Source organism: Pongo pygmaeus, chromosome 11 (assembly GCF_028885625.2).
Source record: "Pongo pygmaeus isolate AG05252 chromosome 11, NHGRI_mPonPyg2-v2.0_pri, whole genome shotgun sequence".
Taxonomy (NCBI): domain Eukaryota; kingdom Metazoa; phylum Chordata; class Mammalia; order Primates; family Hominidae; genus Pongo; species Pongo pygmaeus.
Window position 1 is genome coordinate 138,294,610 of NC_072384.2, and position 16,857 is coordinate 138,311,466.

The window sequence follows — 16,857 nt, forward strand, 5'->3', positions numbered from 1 at the left end:
TCCTTGGTCCCGCCTTCCTTCAAGGCTGCCGTCTACCATTTATTACACATGCAGAAATCACAGAAAATGTTTAATTGCCAAATTTTAATGGCAGAATGTAATGACCAGTGTTTTTCTAGTTGCAAATTAAAGTCTTTCCTGACCTTGCTCTCTTCACTTTGTGGCTTCCAGGAGATGTCTCTATTTTCTGACTCTCTAACTACCCCTTCTCTGTCTTGACTTGTTCTTACGCACCTCTTATCCTTCCCATGTAAGTGTCTCAAGGTTCCTTCCTTCAGGCTCCTTTCTGTTCTATGCCTGCTGCCTGATTTTATCATCACCTTTAACTAATCGGTAGTGTGTGCTGAGGTGCCTGTTAGACTCCTCCACTGAGGCTTTCTGCCTCCAATTCAAATTCAGTTCAATCAATAATCAAACCCATCACCTTCCTTAGAAAATCTAAAGGGATTTAAAAAGCAAAAACAATAAAAGCTCTATTAGATGAAAAATAAGTGTGATGAATTGCTGGGTGCTAGCTAGTTATGAAAAAAAATCCTAAAGACATGTCATTTTTAAAAGAGTTTCTATTCCCAATTGCTACAAAAGTATAAAATACTGAAGATCAATGAGAATTAATGACAACTCATCAAAGTCCTCCATTTTGTTAGGAAAACCATTCATCCATCTATCCATCTACCCACCCATCATTTATAAGGCACCTAACCTGTTCCAAGCAGTGAGAACATGCTTTTAATCCGGAGAGCCCATTCATAACCTGGGGGTGGGGGCTGAGGGAGGTGGTGGGAGAGGTTCAGTACCCAGGTCACAGGGCAGCTGTGGGAAGGCAGCATGCTGCCATATGTAAGCCCGGCACTAGAGCTGTTGTGGACGCTGGAGACAAACTCACTGTTGCTTTCCAGATGCTCTTGCTCTTCTGTCCACGGGAAGCAATCAGGACCCTGGCCTGAGGGCCAAGTATACTTTGTGCCTGAGCTGGACCAGCTGGCCATGGGGTACCACCTTCTTTGCAGAAAGCAGGCAGGGTCTGGCTCCCCTGCTTGATGCTCCTACAATGCCCCTAGTCTTACTGGGAGATCCAGCTCCTGGCACTGACCTGGGTGTGTGCCCTGCTTTGCCAGTGCCCCTGGAGTGGGAGGTGTGGTCACTGGTCCACCAGGAAGACAGCTAAGGGCATTCGTTGAGTCCATGTGATGACTGTCTGCTCCAAGTGAGACCCCTGGATGGCTGGGAGGAAGGGGGCAGCTCTGCGTCAGGCGGCGTGCCACTGGTGCATTCCATCATCATGTGCTAAGGGCTGAGGGGACCTGGGTTGAAAACCTAGCTTCAGTCTTCCAACATGCATCTGTGGACAAGTTCTATAACCTCTGTGAGCCTCAGTGTGTGGATAAAGTCTGTTGTAAACTGAAAGGTGCTGTGTAAATTTCAAGTGATCATTTCATGAGCCACACGTATAATAGATGTGTTTTTAGATATTAGTCAAAGGGATCCAAATAGGCCAGGTGTGGTGGCTCACACCTGTAATCCCAGCACTTTGGGAGGGTGAGGCGGGTGGATCACTTGAGGTCAGGAGTTCAAGATCAGCCTGACCAACATGGTGAAACCCTGTCTCTACTAAAAATACAAAATTAGCTGGGCGTGGTGGCACACACCTGTAATCCCAGCTACTTGGGAGGCTAAGGCAGGAGAATTGCTTGGGCCTGGGTGGCGGAGGTTGCAGTAAGCCAAGATCATGCCATTGCACTCCAGCATGGGTAACAGAGTGAGACTTCATCTCAAAAAAAAAAAAAAAAAAAAAAGGAGGGATCCAAATAGAGCAATAACATGAATGTAAGCTCATGGTTTGTAGAAGTAATTTACTGACATTTATTCTGCTGTCATGAGTATGGCTAGTGATTCATGTTCACGAAAAACAGACTTTAAGGCTCTGATTTGGAAAAATGACTTCATGTTAGTTATGTGACTAATGGGGAGGCTGAGAGCCACTGTGTCCTCCCTGTCTGCCCTCAGCCTTGTGTTGTCATCCCTGTAAGGGTTTGTCTCTGTAGCCCCAAACCACAGCGGGAGGCACAGCTAGTGAACCGTGCAACAGACCAATACCATGGAGACAAAGTAAACCATGTTTGGGTGTGGCCCCCAATTGGCTAACTGTTCTGGCATTTTCTGGTTAGCTATGATTCTGATGTTCCTAGAACAAAATTAGACCATGTTATTGGCCTTTTGTTCTTTTCTCAGGAGCCTCCTATACTTCTGAGAATGGATTTTTAGATTTCAGACATGTAATTTCCATTGAGAGGGCACAGAGGAAGACAAAGTTATATTACAGGCCTGGCAACTTTTAAGGATGCCCTCTGAGGCCGTCAGACCTGTCACAAAACCCAAAGTACCCTCTCAGTGCAGAGATTCTGGGCTTAACCAGTGATGTCGGGAGGTCAGTTCTGTGTGTCTACAGGCCATTAACTGCAGTTTGGAAGGGGCCATAAATTCCAAGGCATTTGTTAGAAGGGGCTGTCCCTGGATCACCCTTACCAAAAGAAGGAGGAAGTCAAGCCCTGGTCACTGACCTCACAGCTCTTTAGTTAAGACCCTGGGCCCCATGCTGGTATGGTCCAGATGTACCCCCTCCTTTTTTTTTTTTTTTTTTTTTTGAGGCAGAGTCTCACTCTGTTGTCCAGGCTAGTAGAGCGCAGTGGCATGATCTCAGCTTACTACAACCTCCACCTCCTGGGTTCAAGTGATTCTCATGCCTCTGCCTCCCAAATAGCTGAGATTACAGATGTGCACCACCACACCCAGCTAATTTTTGTATTTTTAGTAGAGACGGGGTTTTGTCATGTTGGCCAGGCTGGTCTCGAACTTCTGGGTTCAGGTGATCCACCCTCCTCGGCCTCCCCAAGTGCTGGGATTACAGGTGTGGGTCACTATACCCAGCCCCAGATGCACCCTCTTCTGAGGAAACCCCCCACCCCCCTGCTCCGACCTTTCCAAGGTGCCCTCGGGGTTTTAGTTTTGTCTTTGAGGCGAAGGATTTAACGTTACTCTGCCAAGCCATCTTTAGAGATGTGAGTACTGGGATGAACATTTTGTGTACCTCCATGTTTCTATAAAATGCCACCTTTCAGAGCCACACCCACACCCTGACTTCTGACCCAGCCTTCCCAGCGTCAAGTTTGTGGGTTCCAGTCACCCATTCACCACCCTCACAACTGACCTTGCTCTAAGTTGAAAAAAGAAAAAAAGACTGGGGGTGGGAGAGGGGACTACCACAGAAGGGGGCTTCAAGAAGGGGGCATTAAAGTTACCTGTATTATTTAGGTTGGTGTAAAAGTATTGCATTTTTCACCGTTAATTTTAATGCAAAAACTGCAATTACTTTTGCACCATCCTAATAAAACTGGGAGGCAACTGTGGACCCTCTGCATTTTATTCCTGGGGCACTGGGATCTAAAAACACCAAGAAAGATGTATTAGCATTCAACTTACAGTATAGACTTTGCTCTTGAGCTGGGGATGGTCCTGAGACTTCCACCTCACAGGACTGGCTGGGCTGAAACCCAAGTCAGAATGTAGCATCCTCTCATCTAGAAGGGTGTCAGGATGGCAGTTTTCTTTAATATGCTACTATTTAGCGGAATCAGAAACCAGCCATTATTTTATTGCTGGTAATGTTCATTTGTTCCTGGGACTAAGACTCACCAGCTCGCTGCTTCTTACTCCATGAGCGTCCTGGCATGGTCCCCTCCCTGCCACCTACATCCCCTGCAGCAGCCCCTTCCTACAGTTGTTGTGGCGGGAAGTGGGTTTGTTCTCTTCCCTGGGCTGCCCACAGTCTCGCTGCCTGGCCCATCCCAGTTCTTGGTCTGGTGCCGAGCTTCCTTCCTGCTATGGAGGAGGAGGAGGAGGCCTGGGCACCTTGAGTCAGGGCACCTACCAAGGGGTCTCTATCTGGAAAAGAGGGGACTCCAGAGGCAGCAAGGCAGGTGCTGGTTTGCTTTTACTGGACTCCCAGGACACTAGGCACCAGGCTAGCAGGGCAGCTCACCCTGACTGTGCCCAGCGGGATCCCCGTGTTAGAGCCTTTGGTCCTCACCCTCACAGTGGGCACAGTCATTATCACCGGCATGTTTTGGGTAAGACTCCAGGCACAGAAGCTAAGTAACTTGCTCAATATCCCTTAGTGAGTGGCAGGGCCAAGAACTGAACGAGGTGGCTTAATTCCAGAGCCCACTTCTTAATCCCTTCCCTGTATGGTTTTCAGGAGCTGGTAACTAGCAATTGACTGGCAGCCTGGCGGTTAGGAAAATGCATCTTGTGGCAATTACAGGTGTCTTCAAGCATTGCCTCAGGGACAGGCCAAGGGAACGAAACCAGTCCCAGTACCCTGTTCTGGGAGATGTGGTCACAGGGTTTGGGGTGTTGAGTAGCCTTAGAATCTGCCTATCTAGATCAGAATATTCAAACTCAAGTCTCAGAAGAAGAAGGCTATTTTATTAATGGGTTATCATTCTCATCAGTGAAGTTGTGACCACCGGTAAAAGTCTAACTGCTTTCTACAATAAATTCCCAGAGAACATTTAAAATTATTTTCTCCAAATAATTGCACTTCATACAATCAAGAATTGTGATAGGCCAGGCGCGATCAATCAAGAATTGTGATAGGCCAGGCGCGATGGCTCACACCTGTAATCCCAGCACTTTCGGAGGCCAAGCCAGGCAGATCATTTGAGGTCAGGAGTTCGAAACCAGCCTGGCTAACATGGTGAAACCCCGTCTCTACTAAAAATACAAAAATGAGCCAGGCATGGTGGCAGGTGCCTGTAATCCCAGCTACTCGGGGGGTTGAGGCAGAAGAATCGCTGGAACCCGGGAGGCAGAGGTCGCGGTGAGCAGAGATCGCGCCATTGCACTCCAGCCTGGGAGACAGAGCGAGACTCTATCTCAAAAAAAAAAAAAAAAAAAGAATTGTTATAACAACATTTAAATAAGTGTTACAGAGAGAAAACAAGCTGTTAAAAGGTAGGCGTTTCATTATCTTTGAAAGTTGCTTTTGTGAGCCTGAGATGCTGTCAATCAAAGACAGCTTGGCGTCTGTTCATCTTAAGTTCAACGTTTCTTCCCCAGCGGTTCTCTAGGCCTTTGCTCGGCCCCTCTTTTCCTTCGCCCCTATCCCTCCCAAGTCGTCCTCCGGCTCCTCAGCACCCATTTTCCCTGCTGCACACCCTCCTGACAACTCCTGCCCTGAAGCCCTGGGCCCGGGTCACGGCGGGAAGGTGAGTGCTCACAGGCGCGCGCTCACGTTACCAAGTTGGGTCCGCGTGCAGAGAAAAGGGAATTGGGAATTGGGGGGCTGTAAAATGTAAATGTGCTTTAAATTTTACATTTCCTGGCGTGGCCAGGACAGGCTGACCTTCCGAATACAATCCGCGTCCTCCCGTCGCTTCTGCCCCCAGCCTGGTGAGGTCGGGAACCGTTTCCCGCAGGACTTTCATTGGGAGTTACGAGGGCGCCCTGTGCCTGGAGGAGGCGCGGGCTGGAGCCCTCCCGGAGGAGACCGGCGCCTGGCACGGTCCTCGCGGCCGCCTCCTGGACGGTGCGGACCCCGGGCTCTGCGACGCCAGATCGGCCCCAACGGCTCGCACCCGCACCCTGCAAGCTCGTTCTCCCCTGCGGGCCGCCGCACCGGGCCGAGGCGGGCTGTGTGCACGCTGCTGCGTCGTCCTGGAAGTCGGCCCTTCTCGGGATGCCGCGTTAGCGGGGTGCCCGGCCGGCAGGCGCAGCGGGGCTGGGGCCTAGGCTTCCGCGTCCAGGAAGCTCAGCGGGACCTGAGGGTGATGGATGTGGGGGAGCCGGGAACGCAGCCCTCGCCCCGCCCCGGGCAGGCCCCGCCCCCGGAGGGGACCCCCTCTTCGGGTCGACCCCTACTGGGCGCGGCATCCTCCCCTGAGCGCCCGCTTCCCGCGGCCCCTGCGGGTGGAGCTGCGCCCGGAGCCTGAGGGGTCCTTTCCTCCAGGTCCTCTTTCCGGCGGGGGCCGGAGGGGTGGTGATGGACAGCCCAGGAGGGGCGGGGCAGGACCAGGAAGATCCCTCCGAGGCGGAGCGCGGGGGGCGGGGCGGGGCTCGCGTTTAGGGAGCGCGGAAGGGCGGGGCGGACCATGAGGCGGGGCCTGGGTGGGGCGGAGCCGGTGGGGGCGGGGAAAGGGGCGTAGCCGGGAGGGACCCTCAGAGGCGGAGCGGCGCAGGGGGGCAGGGGAGGCGGGTCATGGGGCGAGGGGGCGAGTCATGGGGCGGGGACAGGGCGGGGCGTAGCCGGGGGGGACCCTCCGAGGCGGAGCTGCGTGGGGGGCGGGGCGGGCCATGGGGAGGGCGGAGGCGCCCGAGTCCCGCTTCCCCAGCGCCCTTCCACCCCGAGCCCGACTCAGCCCGCGCCCACCTGCGCCCCGTCCCTGTCGGCCGCGCCCGAGCCCAGCGCTGCGAGCCGCTCCCGGGCGTCCTGGCCCCGGAAGCGCGAGCGTTCACTTCGCGGCGAGTGGCTCCGTCTCCGCGGACAGAGCGCGCGCCCACTGGCCCGGCCTGCGAGGGGCTCCCGGCGCGGTCCCCGAGCATTTCCCGCCGGGTGGAGCGGGCCGAGCCCGGCAGGATGACCAGCCCCGCGGCCGCTCAGGGCCGGGAGATCGACTGTTTGAGCCCGGAAGCGCAGAAGCTGGTAAGAGGAAAGCGCTTCCGAAACTTTCTTTCGTGACTGCGGCGGGGTTTCAGGGGCTTCCAGCTCGTTCCGAGGTCAATGGCAGGCGCAGGTGCCCGGGAGGCGTGGGGTGGGCTCCGGCGGGACCCCAGCGTGGTGGGAGCGGGCGCAGTGGGCGCGGGTCCGTGAGTGACCCGGCGAGCGGCGTCCCTCGTGCGCTAGGAAGCACATTTTACTGTGGGACGCCACCTCCAAGGACAAAAAGGCGCATGGTCTCTCCCCGCCCGAGGTGATGGGCTCCAGACAGGCTCTGGCCAGGTCTGCTCCCGGCCTAGAGTCACAGGGAGCTGCTAGTTTGCTATTTTACAAAATACAGCATCAAGGACCGGGTGGCCAGAGCCGGTGCCCTCACCCGCGGTTGGAACCACCGGGGAGTGGCTGGGGTGCTTTGGAGCACTCAACCCGCTCAGCACCTGGGGACACCTCCCCCGAGGACCCCAGACGCCAAATCCACTGTGGCTGGTTTCCCGGGTCCGCCCAGCCCGGACAGGATCCTGCCTCTAGAATTTTGCCGTTATCCAGCTCATTATGCAGTCGTGGGGCTATGGCTGTAGTTTGGCATTAAAACTGGGCAGGGGATGAGGCGGAGAGGGTTTGCAAATACACATTTTCATGCAGCTTGTGGTTGAACATGAATGGGAATAAAAGTGAAAGGGTGCACTTTGGAAAAGAAATATAAAACCCTAGCTTTCCACTTAATCAGGTGTTCGTGGGATCTTGGTAAAAGTATGAGCCCCAAACAATCACTCTTTCATCAGGTAGAAATTAATCATCTACTGGGTGTGTGTGTAAGATTTAAGATGAATCGACTCGACCTTGGGAGAGCTTATTAGGAAATGCCAGAGAGAGGTGTAGAAATAGAGTCTGAAGAACGCGTACTGAAAAGCCAGTTCTTTGCTTGTCAGATGGTTGCTGTTTTTAAATGTCCATTTTAGTGTGGTTTTTCTGTGACCTCGTTTGAAACTGTCAGTGGGCCAGCCCTCTGGAGCTGGTTTTTACCCCTTCAACTAATTAGTTCCTAGGGGCCTGGGAAGAGAGACCCTTGAATCATCATCAGGGAAGGGTTCTTGAAAGAAGGAAGGGTGGGAATGTGGCAGAGCGGTGCCGGTGTTCTGAGGAGCAGCCTGGGACACCCTAGATGGCAGGAGCGGGATGGAGGTGAAGAGCCGCCTGCTGGACTGAGAGACCGTGGAGAAGGGAAGAGTAAACATTGAGAACAGGATGTGAGGAAGCCAGGGACAGGCTAATCAGAGGAGTAGGTAGAGGCACACCTGGAGCAGCTAAGGCACTGGCTACAGGGTCTATTACTTAAGGCTGGGAGCCTCCTGGGCGGGTCTGGGTTCAGATGACTTCGAGATGCTGCCGGGAAGAAGGGAGAGAAAAGTCTGGACTGTGTCCAACTGAGTAATTATGTGATCAGCCCAGGCCCACTGTCCCTCACCCCCAGTTCCAGAACCCGATAAGCTCCGAAGACCGGAAGCTTTGTGTTTTGTTTTGTTTTTGTAAGTTTGTGTCAGAATTTTGGCAGTGAGACTTGCCCTGTCCAATGGGGGGCTAGTTTTGGTCTTCATTGATCCCTCTGAGTGTGAATTTTCATATGTTTCTCTGCAGTCTTGTTGATGTCTTTGATTAAGGGCTGCTACTCTGGGTTGTACCGGAATGTATGGTGTATGTGTCTTACTATGTTTCTAATGTCCAAAAATGCTGAATTCCGAAATGTGACCCCAAGGGTTTTCAGAGAGAAGTTGTGAACCTGTAGGAGCTTTTCTTGGTAAATGGTAGCAAAAACTTTATCAGAGTGAGACATGGTGAACAAAAGCAAAATGCAGTTCCTGTTAAGAGGCTAATGTTCAGGTAGGGAAGGAAATGTGCTGAGTGGTGATGGGAATTGGGGGTCATCATGGGTGGGGAGCAGGGCGTCACCCTGCGGCTGCCGTGGGCTGTGGGCTGGGTATACCCACGGGAAAGTGGTTGTGGGTGTTTCACACTGGTTTGTGCCAGTTCTTGTTCTGCATTGTGTCTGTGGGTTCAGGGATGGGTCTCCCGCGGAAAGGAGGGACTGGGGGCCGCACCCATGCAGAGGAGAGCCGGGTTGGTCAGAGGAAGTAGATTTGGCAAGCTCCACCTCAACTAGAAGACAAAAGCAGGATCTGAGTGGGAACCTAGGCTTCTTCAGCAAGTGGGCACCAGCCCTGGAGCTGTAGGAGAGGGTCCGATGCGGACAGTGGAGACACTGTGCATTTCTGCAGCTTTTGTAACTTGCCTGTGTTTGCGATGGCTTGTGTCACCCCGCTCTCTTTCCACATACTGATTAGCATTCAGCCCTTCTAAATAACAAGCACTGTCCCAAGAAAGGGCTGTTAGGGGAGAGCGTGGACACACAGTCTCCCAAGTCCCATCTCATTATAGGTACCTGGGCCAGGGTCCCCAGGTCTGGGAGAGTGGAGTCTTGACCAATATGGGGATGAAGTTGGCATGAGGCGGGCTGGCCCTGCTCTAGCTCAGTCTGAGATGGTGGAGCGTGGAATCATACAGTGTGTTTTAGGCATGTCATTTCCCCGGGCAGGTAAGACATAAATATAGTAAGGTAGGTCTTTTCTAGTAGTATTGAGAGTGTCCTACTGGGGCAAAGATGGAGACTAAATTTCCCTTTTTCTTTAAGAGTCAGTTTCTGTTCAGCCTGAACTAATATCACGCAGCGGAAGCCTCCTTAGCAAATTTCAAAAAACCCTGCAGTCTCAACTGCCACTTATGCTGAGCACAGGAAGTCAAGTTATTTATAGTTGCAAAACGGTGTTTCAGCGAAGTTGATTGGAGAGTTACCTGATTAGAGTGAGATTCTTATCCAATCCCTACAGAATTGTGAGACCAAATGTTGGTGCAGCGTGTTTGCTCCTCAAAAGGCAATGTCCAAGAGGAACTTTTTATCCCCGAAAAATCAGGCTGTGTGACTCAGCAAAGGAACTGTTTATGACTGGTTACTCATATGCCAGTGCTTCCAGAATATCTGCTCATATTTAAAGGAGTGATCTTGAAGCCCCAGAGGCCATAATGTTTAGATTACCAACCTCTTCGCCAATCAGTAAGTCCGTTACATCTCACTACATGTTAGACATGGGACAGGAGAAGAGGATTTTTATTACCTCTCTGTTTTTACTGGAGGCTGCCCAAATTTGTTTTGTTTTGTTTTGTTTTTTAATAAAAGAAGCTTGTTTTCATGGAATGGACTTACTAGAACTTTTATTATTCAGACTACCTAGATAAAATTAAGTAAATTCGTTTCTTTCTCCCAAATTAAATATTTTGACTACATGCAAGATTTAATCATTCAAAATTGCCATGTATTTGATTATAGACCAGTAGTATAATCCCCCTGCCCCAGGCCAGATTCCAAAACGATAAACCAAAATACACACACACACACACACACACACACACACACACACACACACACACACACACACACACAATGATATGTATTCCGAGACTCATTCATTCATTTTGGAAAGGGCCAGTGTTTCCAGTGGTTTCTCCTTGGGATTGTAACTTTACAACTTAAAACTAGGTAAGTAGTTTTCCCTTGAATCTAAAGTATAACTACTTTGTAGTAGAGAAGTAATTTATCTTAAATCACTATAATGAAGATTTACTCTTAATTTTAACCAAAATGTTTCATTTATATGTTTGTGTAATGAAGGTGATCAAAGCAACACCACTTGTGATCCTTCTGTCTTTTTTACTGTATGTGGCAAGAGGCTGTGTGATTTTCCTAGGGAAAGGAGTGGGCTTTCCCTGTGGGTTGGGAACCTCTGTCCCCCACCTCTGAAGTTTCCCCAGTTTTTCCTGCTTCTCTGCTAGGTGGGTGCCTTAGCATGCTTGTCTTCTCATTGTGCTTCTAAACTTCTCTGAACCGGATTTATACTCAGGTCAGTAGCTGTCAAAGAAGACACTAAGTAGTGAAAGTAGCTAATATTTACCAAACCCCTGCTGCGCCCACCTGGTGTTTTATGTGAAGGTCTTCTCTAACCCTTGCTGTAACCTCATGGGGAGCAGATCATTTTCTCTCAGTTTTTCAGATAAAGAGGAAACTGAGGCTCAGAAAGGTCAGGGACTTTCCAAGCCCTCACAGCTAGTCAGCAGTGGAGCCAGTTCAGACCCAGGCCTGCTGACTCGGAACTGGAACTGATAACTGTCACCACTGTATACAATGCTGCAGGCAGGAGCTGGCAGGTAGTAAATGTGCAAGATATAGCTGTGGCTGCCACGGCTGCTGCTGCTGCTTTTGTTGCTGTTGTCAGCTTTTCTTTGCAGCCCTGCTGTCTCATACCCCAGTATTGGGGCTGAAGCATTTCTTTTTACCAAAGCTGCCTCTTAGGACAGAGGTCCTTGTCTTGAGTGCGTACTGAGGAGTCTTCATTCTATCAAACTTTTCTGTTCTCTGCCTGGTAATTTCCAGACAGAAGAGAACATTCAAAGAACGAACTTTCTTTCTTTCTCTCTTTCTTTTTTTTTGAGACAGAGTCTCGCTTGGTCGCCCAGGCTGGAATGCAGTGGCATGATCTCAGCTCTCTGCAACCTCCGTCTCCCAGGTTCAACCGATTCTCCTGCCTTAGACCTCTGAAGTAGCTGGGACTACAGGTGCCTGCCATCTCACCCGGCTAATTTTTGTATTTTTAGTAGAGGTGGGGTTTCACCACGTTGGCCAGGGTGGTCTCAAACTCCTGACCTCAAGTGGTCCTCCCGTCTCAGCCTCCCAAAGTGCTGGGATTACAGGCATGAGCCACCACACCCGGCCCAATGAGCTTTACTTTTCTACGTAAGGAAAATAATGGTAGAAATGAAATAGCTGTGAAACTTGTTTTGCTATTTTTGTACCATGCTAAAATGTTAACTACTACTTATGTCGGCACACACCTGAGAGCTGCTGTGATTTAAGCCTTTTTATTTTTCTGGGTGTGATGTAACTCCTCCCCTACCTCATCCAAGTAGATAAGTTCATGGAGGATAAACATGACAGCTGCCATTTCCTTTATAGCTGGTTCCAGGGAATATCCACTGAATATAGGAAAGATTGCCAGTTGCTATGTGCTGCCCTGGTGCTGGTGGAGCTTTCAGCCTTCTCAGAGGAAACAATTTAAATGTTTTTGTGAAACCCTAAAGGTCTGGGATTTGTAGGACAATCTTGAGCAGAACAGGCAAAGGTGAAGGGAGTGGAGCCCAGACATGCTGCCTGGAGGGAAACCTGTCACCTGGAGAGGAAACGGCACAGGGGAGGCCCAGCCGCCCTTGCCTCTCAGTCCCGCATATCTCTGTTAGTAGTAGTCATGGTTCTTGTATTTCCAGCATGTTGAGGCAAATGAAGGAAATATGAAGATTCATTCATCTCAGGAAAAGCAAGAAATGTATTAACAGCAAGAGTAGAAGTTCACTTGCATGGAAGATACCGTATAGCATATTTATTTCTTAGCGCCAATGGGGGTAGCTGCTAAGCCCAAGATTGTGTTGTGAGGTTTGAATAGGTCAATGTGTGAGTCATCAATAAAGTAACATCAATCATTTTGTTCCTGATTAATACATTTGCTATTTTAGTATGCGAAGTACTTTAAAGAAGCTTATTATTCTGAAAAGCAAAGCCTGGAGATTTCCAGTAGCAAAACAGACACAGTCTGTGGACAATCTCCGTGTACAAATAATTCACCTCTGGCATAAAGACAAAGAATTTCAGAGGGGAAGGAAGCTCTTAAAGATTATGTCCCCTCCTACTTCTTTAATGAGGGCTGGTGTTCAAAAACTGAGTAATTTATCCAGGCTCACATAACTGTAGGTGATAGAGCCCAAGCTGGAGGCTGTGACTGGGTCTTCAGACTCCTTTCTTGACAGTCTGCACCTGCATAAACTCAGACCTTTACTGCGAACAGTGCAGCCACAGCTGAGAGAGGCGGTCGGCACCCAGCATTTCTTGGACTTGTCTGTCAGGTCCCCCGAGTGCAGAGGACAGTGTGCCGGCTCCTGGGGCCTGTGGGCCCAGCCAGGAGCAGCCTTGTAAGCTAAAGCCTTCTTTGAAGGAGTCCGTCTCACCGTAAACTTTCATGATAATTTCAGTCTACTCCATAATTTGTCTGAGTTAATTTTGATGGAAACATGGTGCTTTAAGTAATCAGTTAAGCTTTGATCTCTAACTTTATGCCATCCAAATCTTCACGATGGCCTGAGCACCAGGCACCCAGACCTGTGCTCTGAATTGTGCCAGGGCTGGTTCATAGAGTGTGATGGAGAGACGACAGATCCGCACTGGAGTTCTGAAGCTGTGGTTCTCAACCCTGTCTTCTTAAAAGTTCCTTAACTTCCTTATTAACCTGAAATGAAATGCATAGGTGATAAAATCAACCAGTGCACATAATTTCAAGTCAATATAACATTTCCGTAAAAAATAAAATACAGGTAGTTTATAGTAACATAATAAGAATTTTGATATAGAAATACTCAAGACCAGGTACACCAGCAGTTGAATGCAGTGGTGAGACCTGCACACACCTGTGCCTGGTGTCACAGGGAGGCCGACACAGGTGTGTTGCACTGAGACCCACACACCACCCCTCATGTTGCTGTCTATGACGTGACATTCTGAAAAGTTGACTAACTCTCAGGAAAGTTCTGAACAAAGCCAAGTATCATCTTCCCTCAATTTCCATGTCGATTGCATTCCTGGAATATTTCATGTATATTTGAACTGTGTAAAACATATTTTGAGTTTATATGTAAGTTGCAATCAGTTTGTAAATCCAAAAATTAAATGTTTTTTCTTTTCTTTTTTTTTTTTTTGAGATGGAGTTTCGCTCTATCGCCCAGGCTGGAGTACAATGGTGCGATCTCGGCTCACTACAACCTCCACCTCCTGGGTTCAAGCGATTCTCCTGCCTCAGCCTTCTGAGTAGCTGGGATTATAGGCATGCGCCACCACGCCCGGCTAATTTTGTATTTTTAGTAGAGACAGGATTTCACTATGTTGGTCAGACTGGTCTTGAACTCCTGACCTCAGATGATCCGCCTGCCTCGGCCTCCCAAAGTGCTGGGATTACAGGTGTGAGCCACCGCACCTGGCCAAAACAGTGGTTTTCTATCTTCCTGAGCAGTCAGGGGAAAAGTTCTTCCCATTGCAGGCGTGTCTGAATGCGGGATGGTTGGCCGACCTGGCCCTGCCCCCCCCGCCCCAATACCCTTAGCTTCTTCCCAATCTTTTTGACATCCGAATCCCCCCAACATTTCCAAAATGCCCTCTAAGTCAACACTCCCACCACTGCCAGTTGCCACCCCAGAGTGCCCTGTGCCTGGTAACGATCGTTCTCACAGTCATGGCCTCTAAGTCAACACTCCCGCCACTGCCAGCTGCCACCCCGGAGTGCCCTGTGCCTGGTAACGATCGTTCTCACAGTCATGGCCATAGGGAAGGCTCCCTTGTGGTTCCTGGGGGACTTCGTGAGATTGCCGACATGAGCATTTCTTTTGGAACTGAGATACAGTGCACACGGCCTCTGGGGGGAACGGGGTGGTAGGTACACGGAGCCGAGGCCAGCCTCCCTTGCATTGCGGAGGTGCTAGCCTTGTGCCATCCGTTCTTGTCCATGTCTGTGCAGGAGGACATCACCCGGCCCACTTGGTTGCTGTGAATAGCAAACTATTTTTAGAGGCCGCTGCATCTGAGGGTTGGGGGGTTTACAGAGAAAACAAAAGTTGGTGGCTGTGGCCACTTTCTATGGCAAGGTGGCTCAGGGAAGGGATCCAATGTCACAGCCTGGGTATACCACGGCCCCTCCAGGAGCTTGATTCCTTCTTAGCTCAGGGGAAGAATCGCACAAGGACAGAGGCCCCTGCTTGTCTGTGAACAAACTGGTCTTTGTGGCCACTTCAGGCTTCGGCTGCATCATATTCCTGTTACATTCACATGAGTGAACTTGAATTACATCCTTAACACTTTTCCAAAAAGGTTATAAACTAGACTGGTGACATATCATGGGGCCTGGAAAAATAAGGCTGCTGCTTTTTCACTTCTCTGCTTGATGCTAAAACCTGGAGGCTAAAATGAATGTGTGTAATTAATAGGAGAACTTCCTCCTGTTAGCGGAGTGCTTTACAGCTGGCAAACGGCTTCTCTCCCTGCACAGCCCCATGGGGTGTCATTTCCACCTGATGTCGGAGGAGAGCTGCTGTTCATGGTCCAGTCCTCTGTCCGTTGGCCCACTGGGTGTCCCTAATGTGCGCTAACAGGCTCCTGGCAAACGGCGGGCATGGCAGCCACGAATCTGCACATGAGCCGTGTGCCCTGGGTCTCCCCTGGGCTCTGCGGGGGGAGGTGGGAGCCGCCTCCGGTTCACATGCGGTGCTTTACAGGCTGCAGGGCCTTCTCAGCTTGGGTGGAAGGAGTGACGTCAGAGTATTTCTCAGGAACTGCCTGCCCTAAAGTTGTGGCTCATAAACCCCTTCCAGCTTCTGTGTAGAATTCTGGACCCCTAGGGTATCACCACAGAGTTTAAAAGCAGAGTAAGAACGTTTCCTGTGACTGCGGGGTGAGAGGCCCTGGGATCTGTAATTCCACACTAGGCTGGAATCCCAGAAAAGCTTCAATGCTCGGGAAGTGTACGAGCAGTGCCAGGATCCCCTGAAGGAGTGTGGGGCTTTTGAAGCAAGCTGCCCAGCGAGCCTCCCGCGGCACCTGCTGTCCCTCTGCCAGCAGTCAGGGCCCCTGCCCCACCAGTGTTGGTTGTGTTTCTGTTCTTTGAGGAGACCACGTGATGATCTTCTGGTAGGAGCCACAAGAAAGATACAAATGCCATTAGAGCTGTTAGAGCCCCAGACGCCACTGGAATTGGGATTCAGGGTGTTGGGCTGTCCCCACCCTTAGGCAGTACTCCCACTGCCTACAACACCTCCAGCACAGGCTGAGGCCACGCGAGGATGGAAGCACATGTGGGCTAGGCCAGGAGGGCGTGTGGGAGGGTTCTCCGCTCTGCGCTCCGCTGGGGCTTTCTCCTTGTGTCCTGGTCAATAACTTCTTCTCTCTCTGGTTCTCCTTGGCCTCAACCCCCAGCCTGAGCTGGGCTGTCCCTGAGTTCCCTGACCCGGAAGAAGGGACGGCCATTATCTTTGGGTGACTGTCTTCTTGCAGCTGGGAATCTCTGGGGCTCTGAGCGGGAGGCCTTTGGGGGGTCCCTGGAAGAACAGGCATGGGTTAGACTGTTCACCTCACTGCCCTGTGTGCCCTGCCCCGGTAGAAGCCGTTTCTGCTGTGTGGTTGTGTCTAGAACTAGAGCCCCTCAGGGCCCTCTGCATGCTGTGGGGTCCCTTTGCAAAGCACCTCCTAACATATGCTTTTATCTGTGGCTCGGGATGGGGATGGTGACTTCTTCACGCAGTCTTCTGCAGGCCTCTTCAGCCTGGCTCCCGAGATGTCACGCATGGGTCTGTGCAGCCCAGAGAAGACCCTGCAGGGGGAGAAGGGTCACTTTGGTGCCTGTCTCCCCAGCTGGCCTGTGGGCCGGGCACCTGGCAGATGGGGCTCCCAGTGAGGTGCCCCCATAGACTTGGGCTCCACAGCAGGCTGTGGGGCTGGCATCGATGTGGCTGGGAGAGCCTGGCTGTCTTTTTAGCCATTTGTTTCGGAGGCCCTGGGGGTCATACTTGTGCTTCCTTGTGTATTTTTAGATCTCTTATCACCATACACACCACCTCCCTATCAGAGGGCTGTCATATTCACATATGGTAAAATAAGACGCAACAGTAGAACTCGAGTTGAGGTTCGGCTTTCTAGGGTTAAGACAAGGGCAACTTTGATAGTAAATGGAATCTTTTTTTCCCAGCCATCCCCACCCTCAAAGACTATCTTGCTCTAAGACCCAGTTCCTGAAAACTCTGTCTGTGGGGTCCCTGGCCAGGATGGGTGGGATCCCAGGGAAAGGGCCAGGCTGTGTGTTCTGAACAGGAATGGCTCTGGACCAACCATTGCGGGCGTTCCTGAGAAGCCAGGGAGCCTGGATCTTGTCAGAGGAGCTCCTCCCTCTGCTCCATCCTAACCCCGCAGGCAGCAGCAGGAACTGAGAGAGGACAAGGTGGGGGCAGCGCTG

General features: G+C 51.0%; 1 protein-coding gene across 50 annotated transcripts in view; it reads left to right on the forward strand.

Annotated features, from left to right (window-relative positions):
• LRRFIP1 (LRR binding FLII interacting protein 1) overlaps nt 1–16,857 on the forward strand; it is a 158,274-nt gene that overhangs the window by 63,093 nt on the left and 78,324 nt on the right. For 13 of the 50 annotated variants that reach the window (XM_063648131.1, XM_063648169.1, XM_063648139.1 and 10 more), the window contains exon 1: nt 6,341–6,700. The exons of 29 other annotated variants lie outside the window; for them this stretch is intronic. In XM_063648131.1, the coding sequence (XP_063504201.1) occupies nt 6,635–6,700 (66 nt within the window). In that variant the 5' untranslated portion in view covers nt 6,341–6,634. Of the gene's footprint in view, nt 1–6,314; nt 6,701–16,857 lie in introns of those variants that run through there. 8 more of the 50 variants (XM_054477335.2, XM_063648160.1, XM_063648178.1 and 5 more) reach the window with 4 other exon arrangements.